We start from the raw sequence: 14,588 nt of genomic DNA, 5'->3' as shown, positions 1-14,588 counted from the left end.
CATAGGACACACAGGCCCATATATACTATGCAGTACTATACCATATGAGACCTTCCAACACCATAGGGCAGGACCATTCAACTGCCTGGCCTTGGACTCTCTGCTCCTGCTCATTTCATGCTAGTTGCTTAGGCAGCTACGGGCAGCTGTCCCCACTGAAACTCACTTGCATGGGTAATGTACATATATATCAGAATCACGCTACTCTTTCCTAGATCTGTCTCAGCGTCTCCCCTCCTGAAATCCCTCTCCTGGCTTCCGATCAAATCCCGTATCACACACAATTCTCCTCCTCACTTTTAAAGCTTTACTGTACACTCTTCTGCCCCTCCTTACATCTCAGCCCTAATTTCTCGTTATGCACCATCCAGACTCTTGCGTTCTGCTCAAGGATGTCTTCTCTCTACCCCCTTTGTATCTAAAGCTCTCTCCCGCCTTAAACCTTTCTCACTTTCTGCCCCACACCTCTGGAATGCCCTTCCCCTTAATATCCGACTAGCACCCACTCTATTCACCTTTAAGACCCACCTTAAGACACACTTGCTTAAAGAAGCATATGAATAGCACTGTGGATTATACTGGACACATGATACATAAAGCTTTGCCCCCTGCAGACGCACTTACTAGAATTCCCTCCTACTGTCTCTGTACGTTCTCCCTACCAATTAGATTGTAAGCTCCTCGGAGCAGGGACTCCTCTTCCGTAATGTTACTTTTAAGCCTGAAGCACTTATTCCCATGACCTGTTATTTATATTATCTGTTATTTATTTGATTACCACGTGTATTACTACTGTGAAGCGCTATGTACATTAATGGCGCTATATAAATAAAGACACACAATACAATACAATATATATAGTGCAGACTTTCTAAATGCTAGAAATATAATCCTTTTAAGTCTTTAAATGCATCTACAATGACATTAGCGAAAGCTTTGGACCCTTCTGCTCCAAAATGTTTTCTGATCTGGGCCCTTTGGAGAATCAGTTAAGTGCCCGTAAGGTGTCGCATGGCAGAGCGCCATTTTTAAAATATGGGCCACAGTGCTGCATATATATATATATATATATATATATATATATATATATACACACAAATATACAATGTCCTTTTCTCTCTGTGCCATGACAGACCCCTCCTCACTCTGAGACGACTCCCCCTTTTATCAATTTGTCCGTATTCACCGGACTGTGACCTTTGGGGTCACTGACCCTCGCGTGGTCTCTCTTCTAGCTCCGGCTCAGTTTGTCCAACATCCCCAGTCCATTTCTCGACCTGTTGGCACGACGGCCATCTTCACATGCCTGGCACAGGGCGAGCCCCCTCCTCAGATCAGCTGGCTGAAGAACGGGCAGGAGCTGGAGCCCAGCGGGCACATCAAGCTGAAGAACAACAACAGGTGAGGGGCAAAGTGCCCAGGAAGGAGGTGGGCAACCATGGGCTCATCCAGTAAGAGGAAGGGGTAAGTTGCCATCAGCGCTGGCATCCTACCCACCTTCATCTAACTGCTGGCACAGCCAATGAGAGGACAGGCAGAGTTCCCAAAGGCTGGCATCATCCATGCCCCCAAATATGGTCACAGCCATTGAGTATCAGAGTACCCATGGGCAGGCATTGTGCCTGTAACTATGGGCAGAGTCATTGAGTATCAGAGTACCCATGGGCTGGCATTGTGCCTGTAACTATGGGCAGAGTCATTGAGTATCAGAGTACCCATGGGCTGGCATTGTGCCTGTAACTATGGGCAGAGTCATAAAGACACAGAGAAATAGATAAGAAAAGGTGAGGATTAAAATCCTCTTAAATATTTTATATCATTTATTGTCCTTTACAGGCATACCCCGGTTTAAGTACACTCACTTTAAGTACACTCGCGAGTAAGTACATATCGCCCAATAGGCAAACGGCAGCTCGCGCATGCGTCTGTCAGCACGTCCTTAACAGCAATACCAGCTCCCTACCTGCACGAAGCTGTGCGCAAGCGGGGAGACTATAGAGCCTGTTACAAATGCCTTATTTACATAAGTTCTGCACGTATATGATGATTGCAGTACAGTACATGCATCGATAAGTGGGAAAAAAGGGAGTGCTTCACTTTAAGTACATTTTCGCTTTACATACATGCTCCGGTCCCATTGCGTACGTTAATGCGGGGTATGCCTGTACTTATTACTAATGCAAAAAAAAAAAAACCCTATTCCGCTGCACAGTACCAAGAACGGTGATGTAAAAAAACATCAACAGAAAGTAATAACAAGGTAACACTAGGGGTGGGCATCCCCAGTCCTCAAAGGGCCACCAACAGGTCAGGTTATCAAGATATTATTCCTGCTTCAGAAAAGATGGCTCAATCAGTCCATGCTTCAGCACCGCAAGCTTTTTGAAGCAAGCTTATTGGCTGAGCCACTGATTGAGCCACCTGTGCTGAAGCTGGGACTGATTGAGCCACCTATGCTGAAGCAGGGACATCCTGAAAACCTGACCTGTTGGTGGCTCTTGAGGGCTGGAGTTGCTCACCCTTCCACTAGAGGATGCAACAAACAAAGCCCCCACATCTCCTATTTTGCCCCGGCCGTGGAGAGGCGCAGATCAGACCGCATAAAAGATTCTTAAAAGCCCTTATCTGGGTCAGTTTGCGCTAGCGCCAGACGTACGGACCCGCCAGACGTACGGAGCGCCAGACGTACGGAGAGACAGACGTACGGAGAGACAGACGTACGGAGAGCCAGACGTACGGAGAGCCAGACGTACGGAGAGCCAGACGTACGGAGAGCCAGACGTACGGAGAGCCAGACGTACGGAGCGCCAGACGTACGGAGAGACAGACGTACGGAGAGACAGACGTACGGAGAGACAGACGTACGGAGAGACAGACGTACGGAGAGCCAGACGTACGGAGAGCCAGACGTACGGAGAGACAGACGTACGGAGAGCCAGGCGTACGGAGCGCCAGACGACGTACGGAGCGCCAGACGTACGGAGAGACAGACATATGGAGAGCCAGACGTACGGAGCGCCAGACGTACGGAGCGGCAGGCGTACGGAGAGCCAGACGTACGGACCCGCCAGACGTACGGAGAGCCAGACGTACGGAGAGACAGACGTACGGAGAGCCAGACGTACGGAGAGCCAGACGTACGGAGAGCCAGACGTACGGAGCGCCAGACGTACGGACCCGCCAGACGTACGGAGAGCCAGACGTACGGAGCGCCAGACGTACGGAGAGACAGACGTACGGAGAGCCAGACGTACGGAGAGACAGACGTACGGAGAGCCAGACGTACGGAGAGACAGACGTACGGAGAGACAGACGTACGGAGAGACAGACGTACGGAGCGCCAGACGACGTACGGAGCGCCAGACGTACGGAGAGACAGACATATGGAGAGCCAGACGTACGGAGCGCCAGACGTACGGAGAGCCAGACGTACGGAGCGCCAGACGTACGGAGCGCCAGACGTACGGAGCGCCAGACGTACGGAGAGCCAGAGGTACGGAGCGGCCAGACGTACGGAGCGCCAGACGTACCGAGCGCCAGACGTACGGAGCGCCAGATGTACGGAGAGACAGACGTACGGAGCGCCAGGCGTACGGAGAGCCAGACGTACGGAGAGCCAGACGTACGGAGCGGCCAGAAGTACGGAGAGCCAGACGTACGGAGAGACAGACGTACGGAGAGCCAGACGTACGGAGAGCCAGACGTACGGAGCGCCAGACGTACGGAGAGCCAGAGGTACGGAGCGGCCAGACGTACGGAGCGCCAGACGTACCGAGCGCCAGACGTACGGAGCGCCAGATGTACGGAGAGACAGACGTACGGAGCGCCAGGCGTACGGAGAGCCAGGCGTACGGAGCGCCAGACGTACGGAGAGCCAGACGTACGGAGAGCCAGACGTACGGAGCGGCCAGAAGTACGGAGAGCCAGACGTACGGAGAGACAGACGTACGGAGCGCCAGATGCACGTATATGATGATTGCAGTACAGTACATGCATCGATAAGTGGGAAAAAAGGGAGTGCTTCACCTTAAGTACATTTTCGCTTTACATACATGCTCCGGTCCCATTGCGTACGTTAATGCGGGGTATGCCTGTACTTATTACTAATGCAAAAAAACAAAAAACCCTATTCCGCTGCACAGTACCAAGAACGGTGATGTAAAAAAACATCAACAGAAAGTAATAACAAGGTAACACTAGGGGTGGGCATCCCCAGTCCTCAAAGGGCCACCAACAGGTCAGGTTATCAAGATATTATTCCTGCTTCAGAAAAGGTGGCTCAATCAGTCCATGCTTCAGCACCGCAAGCTTTTTGAAGCAAGCTTATTGGCTGAGCCACTGATTGAGCCACCTGTGCTGAAGCTGGGACTGATTGAGCCACCTATGCTGAAGCAGGGACATCCTGAAAACCTGACCTGTTGGTGGCTCTTGAGGGCTGGAGTTGCTCACCCTTCCACTAGAGGATGCAACAAACAAAGCCCCCACATCTCCTATTTTGCCCCGGCCGTGGAGAGGCGCAGATCAGACCGCATAAAAGATTCTTAAAAGCCCTTATCTGGGTCAGTTTGCGCTAGCGCCAGACGTACGGACCCGCCAGACGTACGGAGCGCCAGACGTACGGAGAGCCAGACGTACGGAGAGACAGACGTACGGAGAGCCAGACGTACGGAGAGACAGACGTACGGAGCGCCAGGCGTACGGAGCGCCAGACGTACGGACCCGCCAGACGTACGGAGAGCCAGACGTACGGAGAGACAGACGTACGGAGCGCCAGACGTACGGAGAGACAGACGTACGGAGAGACAGACGTACGGAGCGCCAGACGTACGGAGAGACAGACGTACGGAGAGACAGACGTACGGAGCGGCAGACGTACGGAGAGACAGACGTACGGAGAGACAGACATACGGAGCGCCAGACGTACGGAGAGACAGACGTACGGAGAGACAGACGTACGGAGAGACAGACGTACGGAGCGCCAGACGTACGGAGAGACAGACGTACGGAGAGACAGACGTACGGAGCGCCAGACGTACGGAGCGCCAGACGACGTACGGAGCGCCAGACGTACGGAGAGACAGACATATGGAGAGCCAGACGTACGGAGCGCCAGACGTACGGAGCGCCAGACGTACGGAGCGGCAGGCGTACGGAGAGCCAGACGTACGGAGCGCCAGACGTACGGAGCGCCAGACGTACGGAGCGCCAGACGTACGGAGCGGCCAGACGTACGGAGCGCCAGACGTACGGAGCGCCAGACGTACGGAGCGGCCAGACGTACGGAGCGCCAGACGTACGGAGCGCCAGACGTACGGAGCGGCCAGAAGTACGGAGAGCCAGACGTACGGAGAGCCAGGCGTACGGAGAGCCAGGCGTACGGAGCGCCAGACGTACGGAGAGCCAGACGTACGGAGAGACAGACGTACGGAGAGCCAGAAGTACGGAGAGCCAGACGTACGGAGAGCCAGACGTACGGAGCGGCCAGAAGTACGGAGCGCCAGACGTACGGAGAGACAGACGTACGGAGCCGCCAGGCGTACGGAGAGCCAGACGTACGGAGAGCCAGACGTACGGAGAGCCAGACGTACGGAGAGCCAGACGTACGGAGCGCCAGACGTACGGAGCGCCAGACGTACGGAGCGCCAGATGCACGTATATGATGATTGCAGTACAGTACATGCATCGATAAGTGGGAAAAAAGGCAGTGCTTCACTTTAAGTACATTTTCGCTTTACATACTGTACATGCTCCGGTCCCATTGCGTACGTTAATGCGGGGTATGCCTGTACTTATTACTAATGCAAAAAAACAAAAAACCCTATTCCGCTGCACAGTACCAAGAACGGTGATGTAAAAAAACATCAACAGAAAGTAATAACAAGGTAACACTAGGGGTGGGCATCCCCAGTCCTCAAAGGGCCACCAACAGGTCAGGTTATCAAGATATTATTCCTGCTTCAGAAAAGATGGCTCAATCAGTCCATGCTTCAGCACCGCAAGCTTTTTGAAGCAAGCTTATTGGCTGAGCCACTGATTGAGCCACCTGTGCTGAAGCTGGGACTGATTGAGCCACCTATGCTGAAGCAGGGACATCCTGAAAACCTGACCTGTTGGTGGCTCTTGAGGGCTGGAGTTGCTCACCCTTCCACTAGAGGATGCAACAAACAAAGCCCCCACATCTCCTATTTTGCCCCGGCCGTGGAGAGGCGCAGATCAGACCGCATAAAAGATTCTTAAAAGCCCTTATCTGGGTCAGTTTGCGCTAGCGCCAGACGTACGGACCCGCCAGACGTACGGAGCGCCAGACGTACGGAGAGACAGACGTACGGAGCGCCAGACGTACGGACCCGCCAGACGTACGGAGCGCCAGACGTACGGAGAGCCAGACGTACGGAGAGCCAGACGTACGGAGAGCCAGACGTACGGAGAGCCAGACGTACGGAGAGACAGACGTACGGAGAGACAGACGTACGGAGAGACAGACGTACGGAGAGCCAGACGTACGGAGAGACAGACGTACGGAGAGACAGACGTACGGAGCGCCAGACGTACGGAGAGACAGACGTACGGAGAGCCAGACGTACGGAGAGACAGACGTACGGAGCGCCAGACGACGTACGGAGCGCCAGACGTACGGAGAGACAGACATATGGAGAGCCAGACGTACGGAGCGCCAGACGTACGGAGCGGCAGGCGTACGGAGAGCCAGACGTACGGAGCGCCAGACGTACGGAGCGCCAGACGTACGGACCCGCCAGACGTACGGAGCGCCAGACGTACGGAGAGCCAGACGTACGGAGAGACAGACGTACGGAGAGCCAGACGTACGGAGAGACAGACGTACGGAGCGCCAGACGTACGGAGAGCCAGACGTACGGAGAGCCAGACGTACGGAGAGCCAGACGTACGGAGAGACAGACGTACGGAGAGACAGACGTACGGAGCGCCAGACGTACGGAGAGACAGACGTACGGAGCGCCAGACGTACGGAGCGGCCAGACGTACGGAGAGACAGACGTACGGAGAGACAGACGTACGGAGCGCCAGACGACGTACGGAGCGCCAGACGTACGGAGAGACAGACATATGGAGCGCCAGACGTACGGAGAGCCAGACGTACGGAGCGCCAGACGTACGGAGCGCCAGACGTACGGAGCGCCAGACGTACGGAGCGCCAGACGTACGGAGCGCCAGACGTACGGAGAGCCAGACGTACGGAGCGCCAGACGTACGGAGCGCCAGACGTACGGAGCGCCAGACGTACGGAGCGCCAGACGTACGGAGCGCCAGACGTACGGAGAGCCAGAGGTACGGAGCGCCAGACGTACGGAGCGCCAGACGTACGGAGCGCCAGGCGTACGGAGAGCCAGACGTACGGAGCGGCCAGAAGTACGGAGAGCCAGACGTACGGAGAGACAGACGTACGGAGCGCCAGAAGTACGGAGAGACAGACGTACGGAGAGCCAGACGTACGGAGAGACAGACGTACGGAGCGCCAGAAGTACGGAGAGACAGACGTACGGAGAGACAGACGTACGGAGAGCCAGACGTACGGAGAGCCAGACGTACGGAGAGCCAGACGTACGGAGAGCCAGACGTACGGAGAGCCAGACGTACGGAGCGCCAGACGTACGGAGCGCCAGACGTACGGAGCCGCCAGACGTACGGAGCGCCAGGCGTACGGAGCGCCAGACGTACGGAGCGGCCAGACGTACGGAGCGCCAGGCGTACGGAGAGACAGACGTACGGAGAGCCAGACGTACGGAGAGCCAGGCGTACGGAGAGACAGACGTACGGAGAGCCAGACGTACGGAGAGCCAGACGTACGGAGAGCCAGACGTACGGAGCGCCAGACGTACGGAGCGCCAGACGTACGGAGCCGCCAGACGTACGGAGCGCCAGGCGTACGGAGCGCCAGGCGTACGGAGCGCCAGGCGTACGGAGCGCCAGACGTACGGAGCGGCCAGACGTACGGAGCGCCAGGCGTACGGAGAGACAGACGTACGGAGAGCCAGACGTACGGAGAGCCAGACGTACGGAGCGCCAGACGTACGGAGCGGCCAGAAGTACGGAGCCGCCAGACGTACGGAGCGCCAGGCGTACGGAGCGCCAGGCGTACGGAGAGCCAGAAGTACGGAGAGCCAGACGTACGGAGCGCCAGACGTACGGAGCCGCCAGACGTACGGAGCTCCAGACGTACGGAGAGCCAGACGTACGGAGCGCCAAACGTACGGAGAGACAGACGTACGGAGAGCCAGACGTACGGAGCCGCCAGACGTACGGAGCGCCAGACGTACGGAGCGCCAGACGTACGGAGCGCCAGACTTTTTGGAGCGAGGTTCCTGTGGGGCGGACACGTCTCCCCTGTGTTTCCTTTTAAATAAAGTATCACGGGTTCCATTTTTAAAGCGGCGCCTTACTCAACATAGCGGTAAGGAGTTTGCATCCAACGGGGGTTAATACGCGGGTACTTATACGGCGAGCTGGCATTGCTTTTCTATGACAGTGCTGTGTGCTCGCTGTCATACTCTCTGTTGTAATAATACTCCTGAGCGTATGCTCGCTCTCATGAGTAATAATACTCCTGAGCGTACGCTCGCTCTCATACTTTCCATTGTACTAATACTCCTGAGCGTATGCTCGCTCTCATGAGTAATAATACTCCTGAGTGTACGCTAGCTCTCATATGCTCCAGACTAATAATACTCCTGAGCATACGCTCTCATACTCTCTGGAGCAATAATACTCCTGAGCGTATGCTCGCTCTCATGCTCTCCAGAGTAATAATACTCCTGAGTGTACGCAAGCTCTCATGTGCTCAAGACTAATAATACTCCTGAGCATACGCTCGCTCTCATACTCTCTGGAGTAATAATACTCCAGAGGGTATGCTCGCTCTCATGCGCTCCAGACTAATAATACTCCTGAGCATACGCTCGCTCTCATGCTCTCTGGAGCAATAATACTCCTGAGCGTATGCTCGCTCTCATGCTCTCCAGAGTAATAATACTCCAGAGCATAGTGACCCCATGTTGTAATCCGCCTGCTTGACACACTGTGTTGGGTTCAAGGGTCACTTCCAGGCTGGGAGGGGGGATAATCCTGGATAGGGGGGGTGTATCCTGGAGACATCAGTTTGACAGCCAGCGAGCACACCCCGCCCCCCTCTCTCTCCGTGGTAATTAAAGTCTTTCATTTCAATAGAAAGGGGCCTCCAGCCAGAAAGAGGGGGCCCCAACTCTGACTTTCAGCTCTTTAACCCTCTCCCCACCAGCACAGTGTTCCACGCCTGGCCGGCCTCTTGGGAACTGAAAGGGTTAAAAGACGTTGTCGCCCCCCAAAAGACTTTATCATGAAAACGCACAAAGAAAATGCTAAATCGGAATCAAATGTTCTCGTTTGACCGTCCGTCTTTGAAATGGTTTCACTGAATCGGGGGTCTCTAGCTCACACCTCTCCGGCACCGGAGGGGTTAATGCGTATATTTAATCAGGCAAGAGAGGAAAACGCGACAGATTACAAGTGGATTTCTGCAGACAAAGGAAACGGGGGAGCGATGCTCTGCGGAGGAAAGGAAGGGATCCAAAATGGATCAATGCAAAGGAAACGGGGGAGCGATGCTCTGCGGAGGAAAGGAAGGGATCCAAAATGGATCAATGCAAAGGAAATGGGGCAGCGATGTTCTGCGGAGGAAAGGAAGGGATCCAAAATGGATCAATGCAAAGGAAACGGGGGAGCGATGCTCTGCGGAGGAAAGGAAGGGATCCAAAATGGATCAATGCAAAGGAAACGGGGGAGCGATGCTCTGCAGAGGAAAGGAAGGGATCCAAAATGGATCAATTAGACTGTTAGCTTCTCAGGGCAGGGACGCCTCTTCCTTAATGTTACTTTTATGTCTAAAGCACTTATTCTCATGATCTGTTATTTATATTATCTGTTATTTATTTGATTACCACGTGTATTACTGCTGTGAAGCGCTATGTACATTAATGGCGCTATATAAATAAAGACATACAATACAATACAATGCAATGGGCTTTTTCAGAAAGATTCGGCTCCATTTAAACTGAACTTTTTATTTATCTGTAATTATCACACACATAGATTTTTCTCTTTCACCAAGTCCTGTGAAATTCATTTTGCTCTTATCATCATTTCCCTTCGTGGTTATATGTTCAGTTGATAGAGCTGCGTAATTACTTCAGAGACAAAGAACAGAAGATAGACAATTGCGGATTGACAAAATAGCGCCACAATTAGATTTTTAGATTCACTTGGTCCTCGAAGTCTCAGAAAACATTCAAACTTTGAAAATAATGTAAAAAACAAACGCGTATTTAATTTCACAACCAGCTTAGTTCACTGTTTTTCAATGTGGGGTTCCTAGAAACCCTTGGGTTCCCTGAGCATCGCAATTCTCAGGTAATTTGAAAATTGTACCAAATACAGAAGAATTTACAATGCATCCGATCTCAGGCGCGCTATTAGAGAGGGTTGGGGTTCCTTACAATGCATCTGATCTCAGACACACTATTAGAGAGGGTTGGGGTATCTTATAATGCATCTGATCTCAGACGCGCTATTAGAGAGGGTTGGGGTTCCTTACAATGCATCTGATCTCAGACGCGCTATTAGAGAGGGTTGGGGTATCTTATAATGCATCTGATCTCAGACGCGCTATTAGAGAGGGTTGGGGTTCCTTACAATGCATCTGATCTCAGACGCGCTATTAGAGAGGGTTGGGGTTCCTTACAATGCATCTGATCTCAGACGCGCTATTAGAGAGGGTTGGGGTTCCTTACAATGCATCTGATCTCAGACGCGCTATTAGAGAGGGTTGGGGTTCCTTACAATGCATCTGATCTCAGACGCGCTATTAGAGAGTGTTGGGGTTCCTTATTTTCATCTATTAAACATATCTCACCTATTAACCCACTCTTGTCCCAGGTGGGTTTACACAAAAAAAGAAAATGTTTTGATTGTCCTTTTTAAGCGCTCTGTCTATCGCCCGCCCCCTCTCCCCCCTCAGCTCTCTGACCATATCTGGTCTCAGCCAGGAGGACGAGGCTATCTACCAGTGCATAGCGCAGAACAGCGCCGGCTCCAGTCAGGCCAGCGCCCGGCTCACCGTGTTTTGGGCAGAGGGCCTTCCTGGGCCACCACAGCACATCACGGCGACCACCGTGGCGTCCACCTCCATCCAGGTGTCCTGGAGCGAACCGCAGGAGAACACGCGGGAGATCATCGGATACGTAGTGCACATTCGGAAGACTGCAGGTACTCACCGCAGTGGCTCGGCGGGTCATTTCAGCCGGTCCACCATCTGTCCACGGTCATTTAGGGCAGTAGTGCTGAACTCAAGAGCCCTCAACAGATCAGGTTTTCAGGATATCCAGCTTCAGCTGTTTTGTAGTTTCTTTTTTTTTTTACTTGCCTGAATTAGGGGGGTGCCCCAACCTTTAGAGACCATCTCAGTTCCCAAGTGTCCAGCAGGAGTCCAGCTCGCCCCAGCGATCAATAGAACGTTGCAACGTCATTCGGGTGATGTGACATCGGGATATGATGTTGGGACTTTCTTGTCCTAAACCCGCTGCCATAGATGTATGCATTTAACTCCTTTGCTGCCACAAAGAGTTGCAATGTGTTGCTTTGCACCGTGGCATTCTAAGACCCCTCTGGAAGCAACGAGGGGTTAATTTATAAAGGTCAGCAAAGGGTTAACCATGCACACCTTGCCACACAGACATATCAGAGGCAGGTAACGCCAGGCATCACATGCAATATTACAAGCTCTCTAATACATATGTATGTAGCTAATTTACATGTAATTGGACTAATCACCATAGAGATTAGGGCAATTTGCATTAAGTGTTTTTTTTTCCCCTGAAAATTAGGCGGGGAGTTACTCATACCCGTGTACTCGAGATCAGCTGTAAGTACTTAACCAACGGGGTAACCGCGCAGCGGGGTAACAGTACCTTCTGTCCACCTGCACCATCATTCTTTCTCCCACATCACCTACTGTATTTATTGTAAACATTGATGTCCTATTTTTTGACGCCCTTTCACCCACGCCCCTGATCTCACTTTTTGATATTCTCTCTTCGTGCGATTTTTGCCGCCGTGCGATCTCGTGGGATTTCCGTAGCACAGAGAGGAAAGTGGCGCCGTAATGAGAACGTGGCTTTGTTGCTGGTTATTTAATGCAGGGGAGTGGTCAACTCCAATCCTCAAGCCCCCCCCCCCCCAACAGGTCAGGTTTTCAGGATATCCCAGCTGCAGCACAGGTGGCTCAATCAGAGACTGAGCCACCTGTGCTGAGCTGTGCCTGATTGAGCCACCTGTGCTGAAGCTGTGCCTGATTGAGCCACGTGTGCTGAAGCTGGGATATCCTGAAAACCTGACCTGTTAGAGGGGGGGAGGGGAGAACTTGAGGACTGGCGTTGAGCACCTCTGATTGTCCCAAATGAGCTTTCTTCATGGATGTTGGGTAATTCGAACACCAAGCTCTGAAGATCTCACAGGGGCGACAGAAACTGACACATTGAAACATACTAACATTCACCGTTCACGTTTTCTTTTTACTAAAGTATCACAGATACACTTTAATCCCCCTGCTCGCTCTTTCCAATATATTGCTTCAGCTGCCCTGAAATCTAGTACCTTTTGAGAATTTTTGGTGCTCTCTGCTGGTTGGCTGTTCCACGCACCCACATACCAATGAAGATATCGAGGTCCATGGGGGTTAATGATGTGTTGAGGCTCTCTCCTCCCTCACAGGTCGCTGTCCCTCCCTTTTATGCTCTCCTTCCAGATCCTATACAGATGGAGTATCAAGAGGCGGTGAGCAAGGCCACCTTCCAGCAGCTTGTGACAGACCTCGAGCCCTCAACCACCTACAGCTTCTACATAAAGGCCTACACCTCCCGCGGAGCCAGCAAGGCGTCAGCGACCACGGTGCAAAGCACTCTGGGAGAAGGTAGGAGAGAGGAAAGGCTCACAGCATTGATACAAATCAATAGCCTAAGTTGGGAAGGTCTGAAGTCTGACAATGAATTGGTTATTACTCCGCAGAGACATTACTAGTAATGCTACTTGCTATGTTACTATATCTGCCTTGGCCTGTTTCCGGCACTCCTGAACCTTCACATTAGAATACCCACAGCGTGCTGGGTCCATAGAAACTAATAATAATAGAACAATACGTTGGATTTATACGGCTTTTCAGTTCAAAAACACATTGCAATTACACTTCACAGAGGCAAACCTGCAGTCACCTCTGGGGTTACGCCTTCACAGAATGGGTGGGAGACTCAGGGTCTCCCAACAGGGGGAAGGGGGCAGCTGATACAAGTATTTTCTCATAGTACAGAACTGATCTATTAAATACAACACACATGTAGGGTATTGCTTGGTCTTCAGCTTTTACGGCACACCTCCTCCGGTCAACAGCTGGTACATTATCACCTTAGAGACGTGATCACCCTTTCCCGTGGCTCTTGCCTTGCAGTCCCTGCCGTCCCATCTCTGTACATCAAGGTCCTGAACAGCACGGCCATCCAGGCAGCGTGGGAGCCATCAATGAAGCTGGGTCAGAACCAGGGATTCAAGCTGTACTACCGCAAGGTGCCACTCCCGCACTACACCGGCCCCATGCTGCTGCCCAGCAATGTCACCGCCTACACCATCTGCAGGCTGGGTAAGGACCACATGGCAGACGGGAGGCAGGCACGGTAGAACCGGTTCCTGCCTACCGTGAGACTGCTGATCCAGTCCTTGTTTTCTCACTCCGATCCCAATGTGGTTTGTAATAGTAGTACGGAGCCTCTATGGGCAGCTGTTATCTTGAAGAGCAGAAATAGATTTGTGCTAAGACGGATCCATTTTGGCAGTACTGTAAGATGCTTTGAAACCCCTCCGAGAGCCTCAGAATCAGCTGATGGGTCCTCATTGGAACACCAATGACTGAGATCCAGAGACTTTCCGGAGAAGCATTTTATATCACATTGAAAATAGAACAAAACACAGGAACGTGTTACTTAGAAACTTACAATTTTACTTTCTTTTCAAAATAAGACATTTCTTCTAGAAAACTTCTCCTCAAAAATATTGCCTAAAAGTACAGTCCAAAGAGTTGTGTCCTAATGTTTAATAAATAAGGCACAGAACCACTTCTTTTGACGCCACTGGTCACTACGATAACTCTGCAGCTCTCCACATGATTATACATATGAAATGTAATAGTAATAAGATATTTGAGTATATAAATCAGGGTCCTTAGGCCTGGCTGCGGCCCTCGGACTCGGAAAGCAAAGTGCATTATTCACAGTAAAACTCACTGGTCAGTAACGGTCACTTAGAAAGCACAGATTTTATACGTGTGTGCAACATGTGAAAATATCATTTCCACGTCTTTAAGTGCATCTAAGATTACAATAAAAGAGGTTTGTGGCTCTTCTAGCCCGAAATGTTTTCTGATCTGATCCCTTTGGAGATCTGTCTGAAGACCCCCTGATATGAACATTACCGTGACAGTCTCAGAACTGGATCATATAAACAGGACCCTCTGTGGGGGGGAAAAATGTTGA

General features: G+C 52.1%; 1 protein-coding gene across 1 annotated transcript in view; it reads left to right on the top strand.

Annotated features, from left to right (window-relative positions):
• IGDCC3 (immunoglobulin superfamily DCC subclass member 3) overlaps positions 1–14,588 on the top strand; it is a 65,732-nt gene that overhangs the window by 43,093 nt on the left and 8,051 nt on the right. Inside the window, exons 7-10 of the mRNA XM_075575330.1 lie at positions 1,236–1,401; positions 11,030–11,277; positions 12,815–12,979; positions 13,511–13,699. Of these exons, the coding sequence (XP_075431445.1) occupies positions 1,236–1,401; positions 11,030–11,277; positions 12,815–12,979; positions 13,511–13,699 (768 nt within the window). The remainder of the gene's footprint in view (positions 1–1,235; positions 1,402–11,029; positions 11,278–12,814; positions 12,980–13,510; positions 13,700–14,588) is intronic.

This window comes from Ascaphus truei, chromosome 18 (genome assembly GCF_040206685.1).
Source record: "Ascaphus truei isolate aAscTru1 chromosome 18, aAscTru1.hap1, whole genome shotgun sequence".
In the NCBI taxonomy this organism is placed as follows: domain Eukaryota; kingdom Metazoa; phylum Chordata; class Amphibia; order Anura; family Ascaphidae; genus Ascaphus; species Ascaphus truei.
This window is presented reverse-complemented; position numbering and strand designations above follow the sequence as displayed.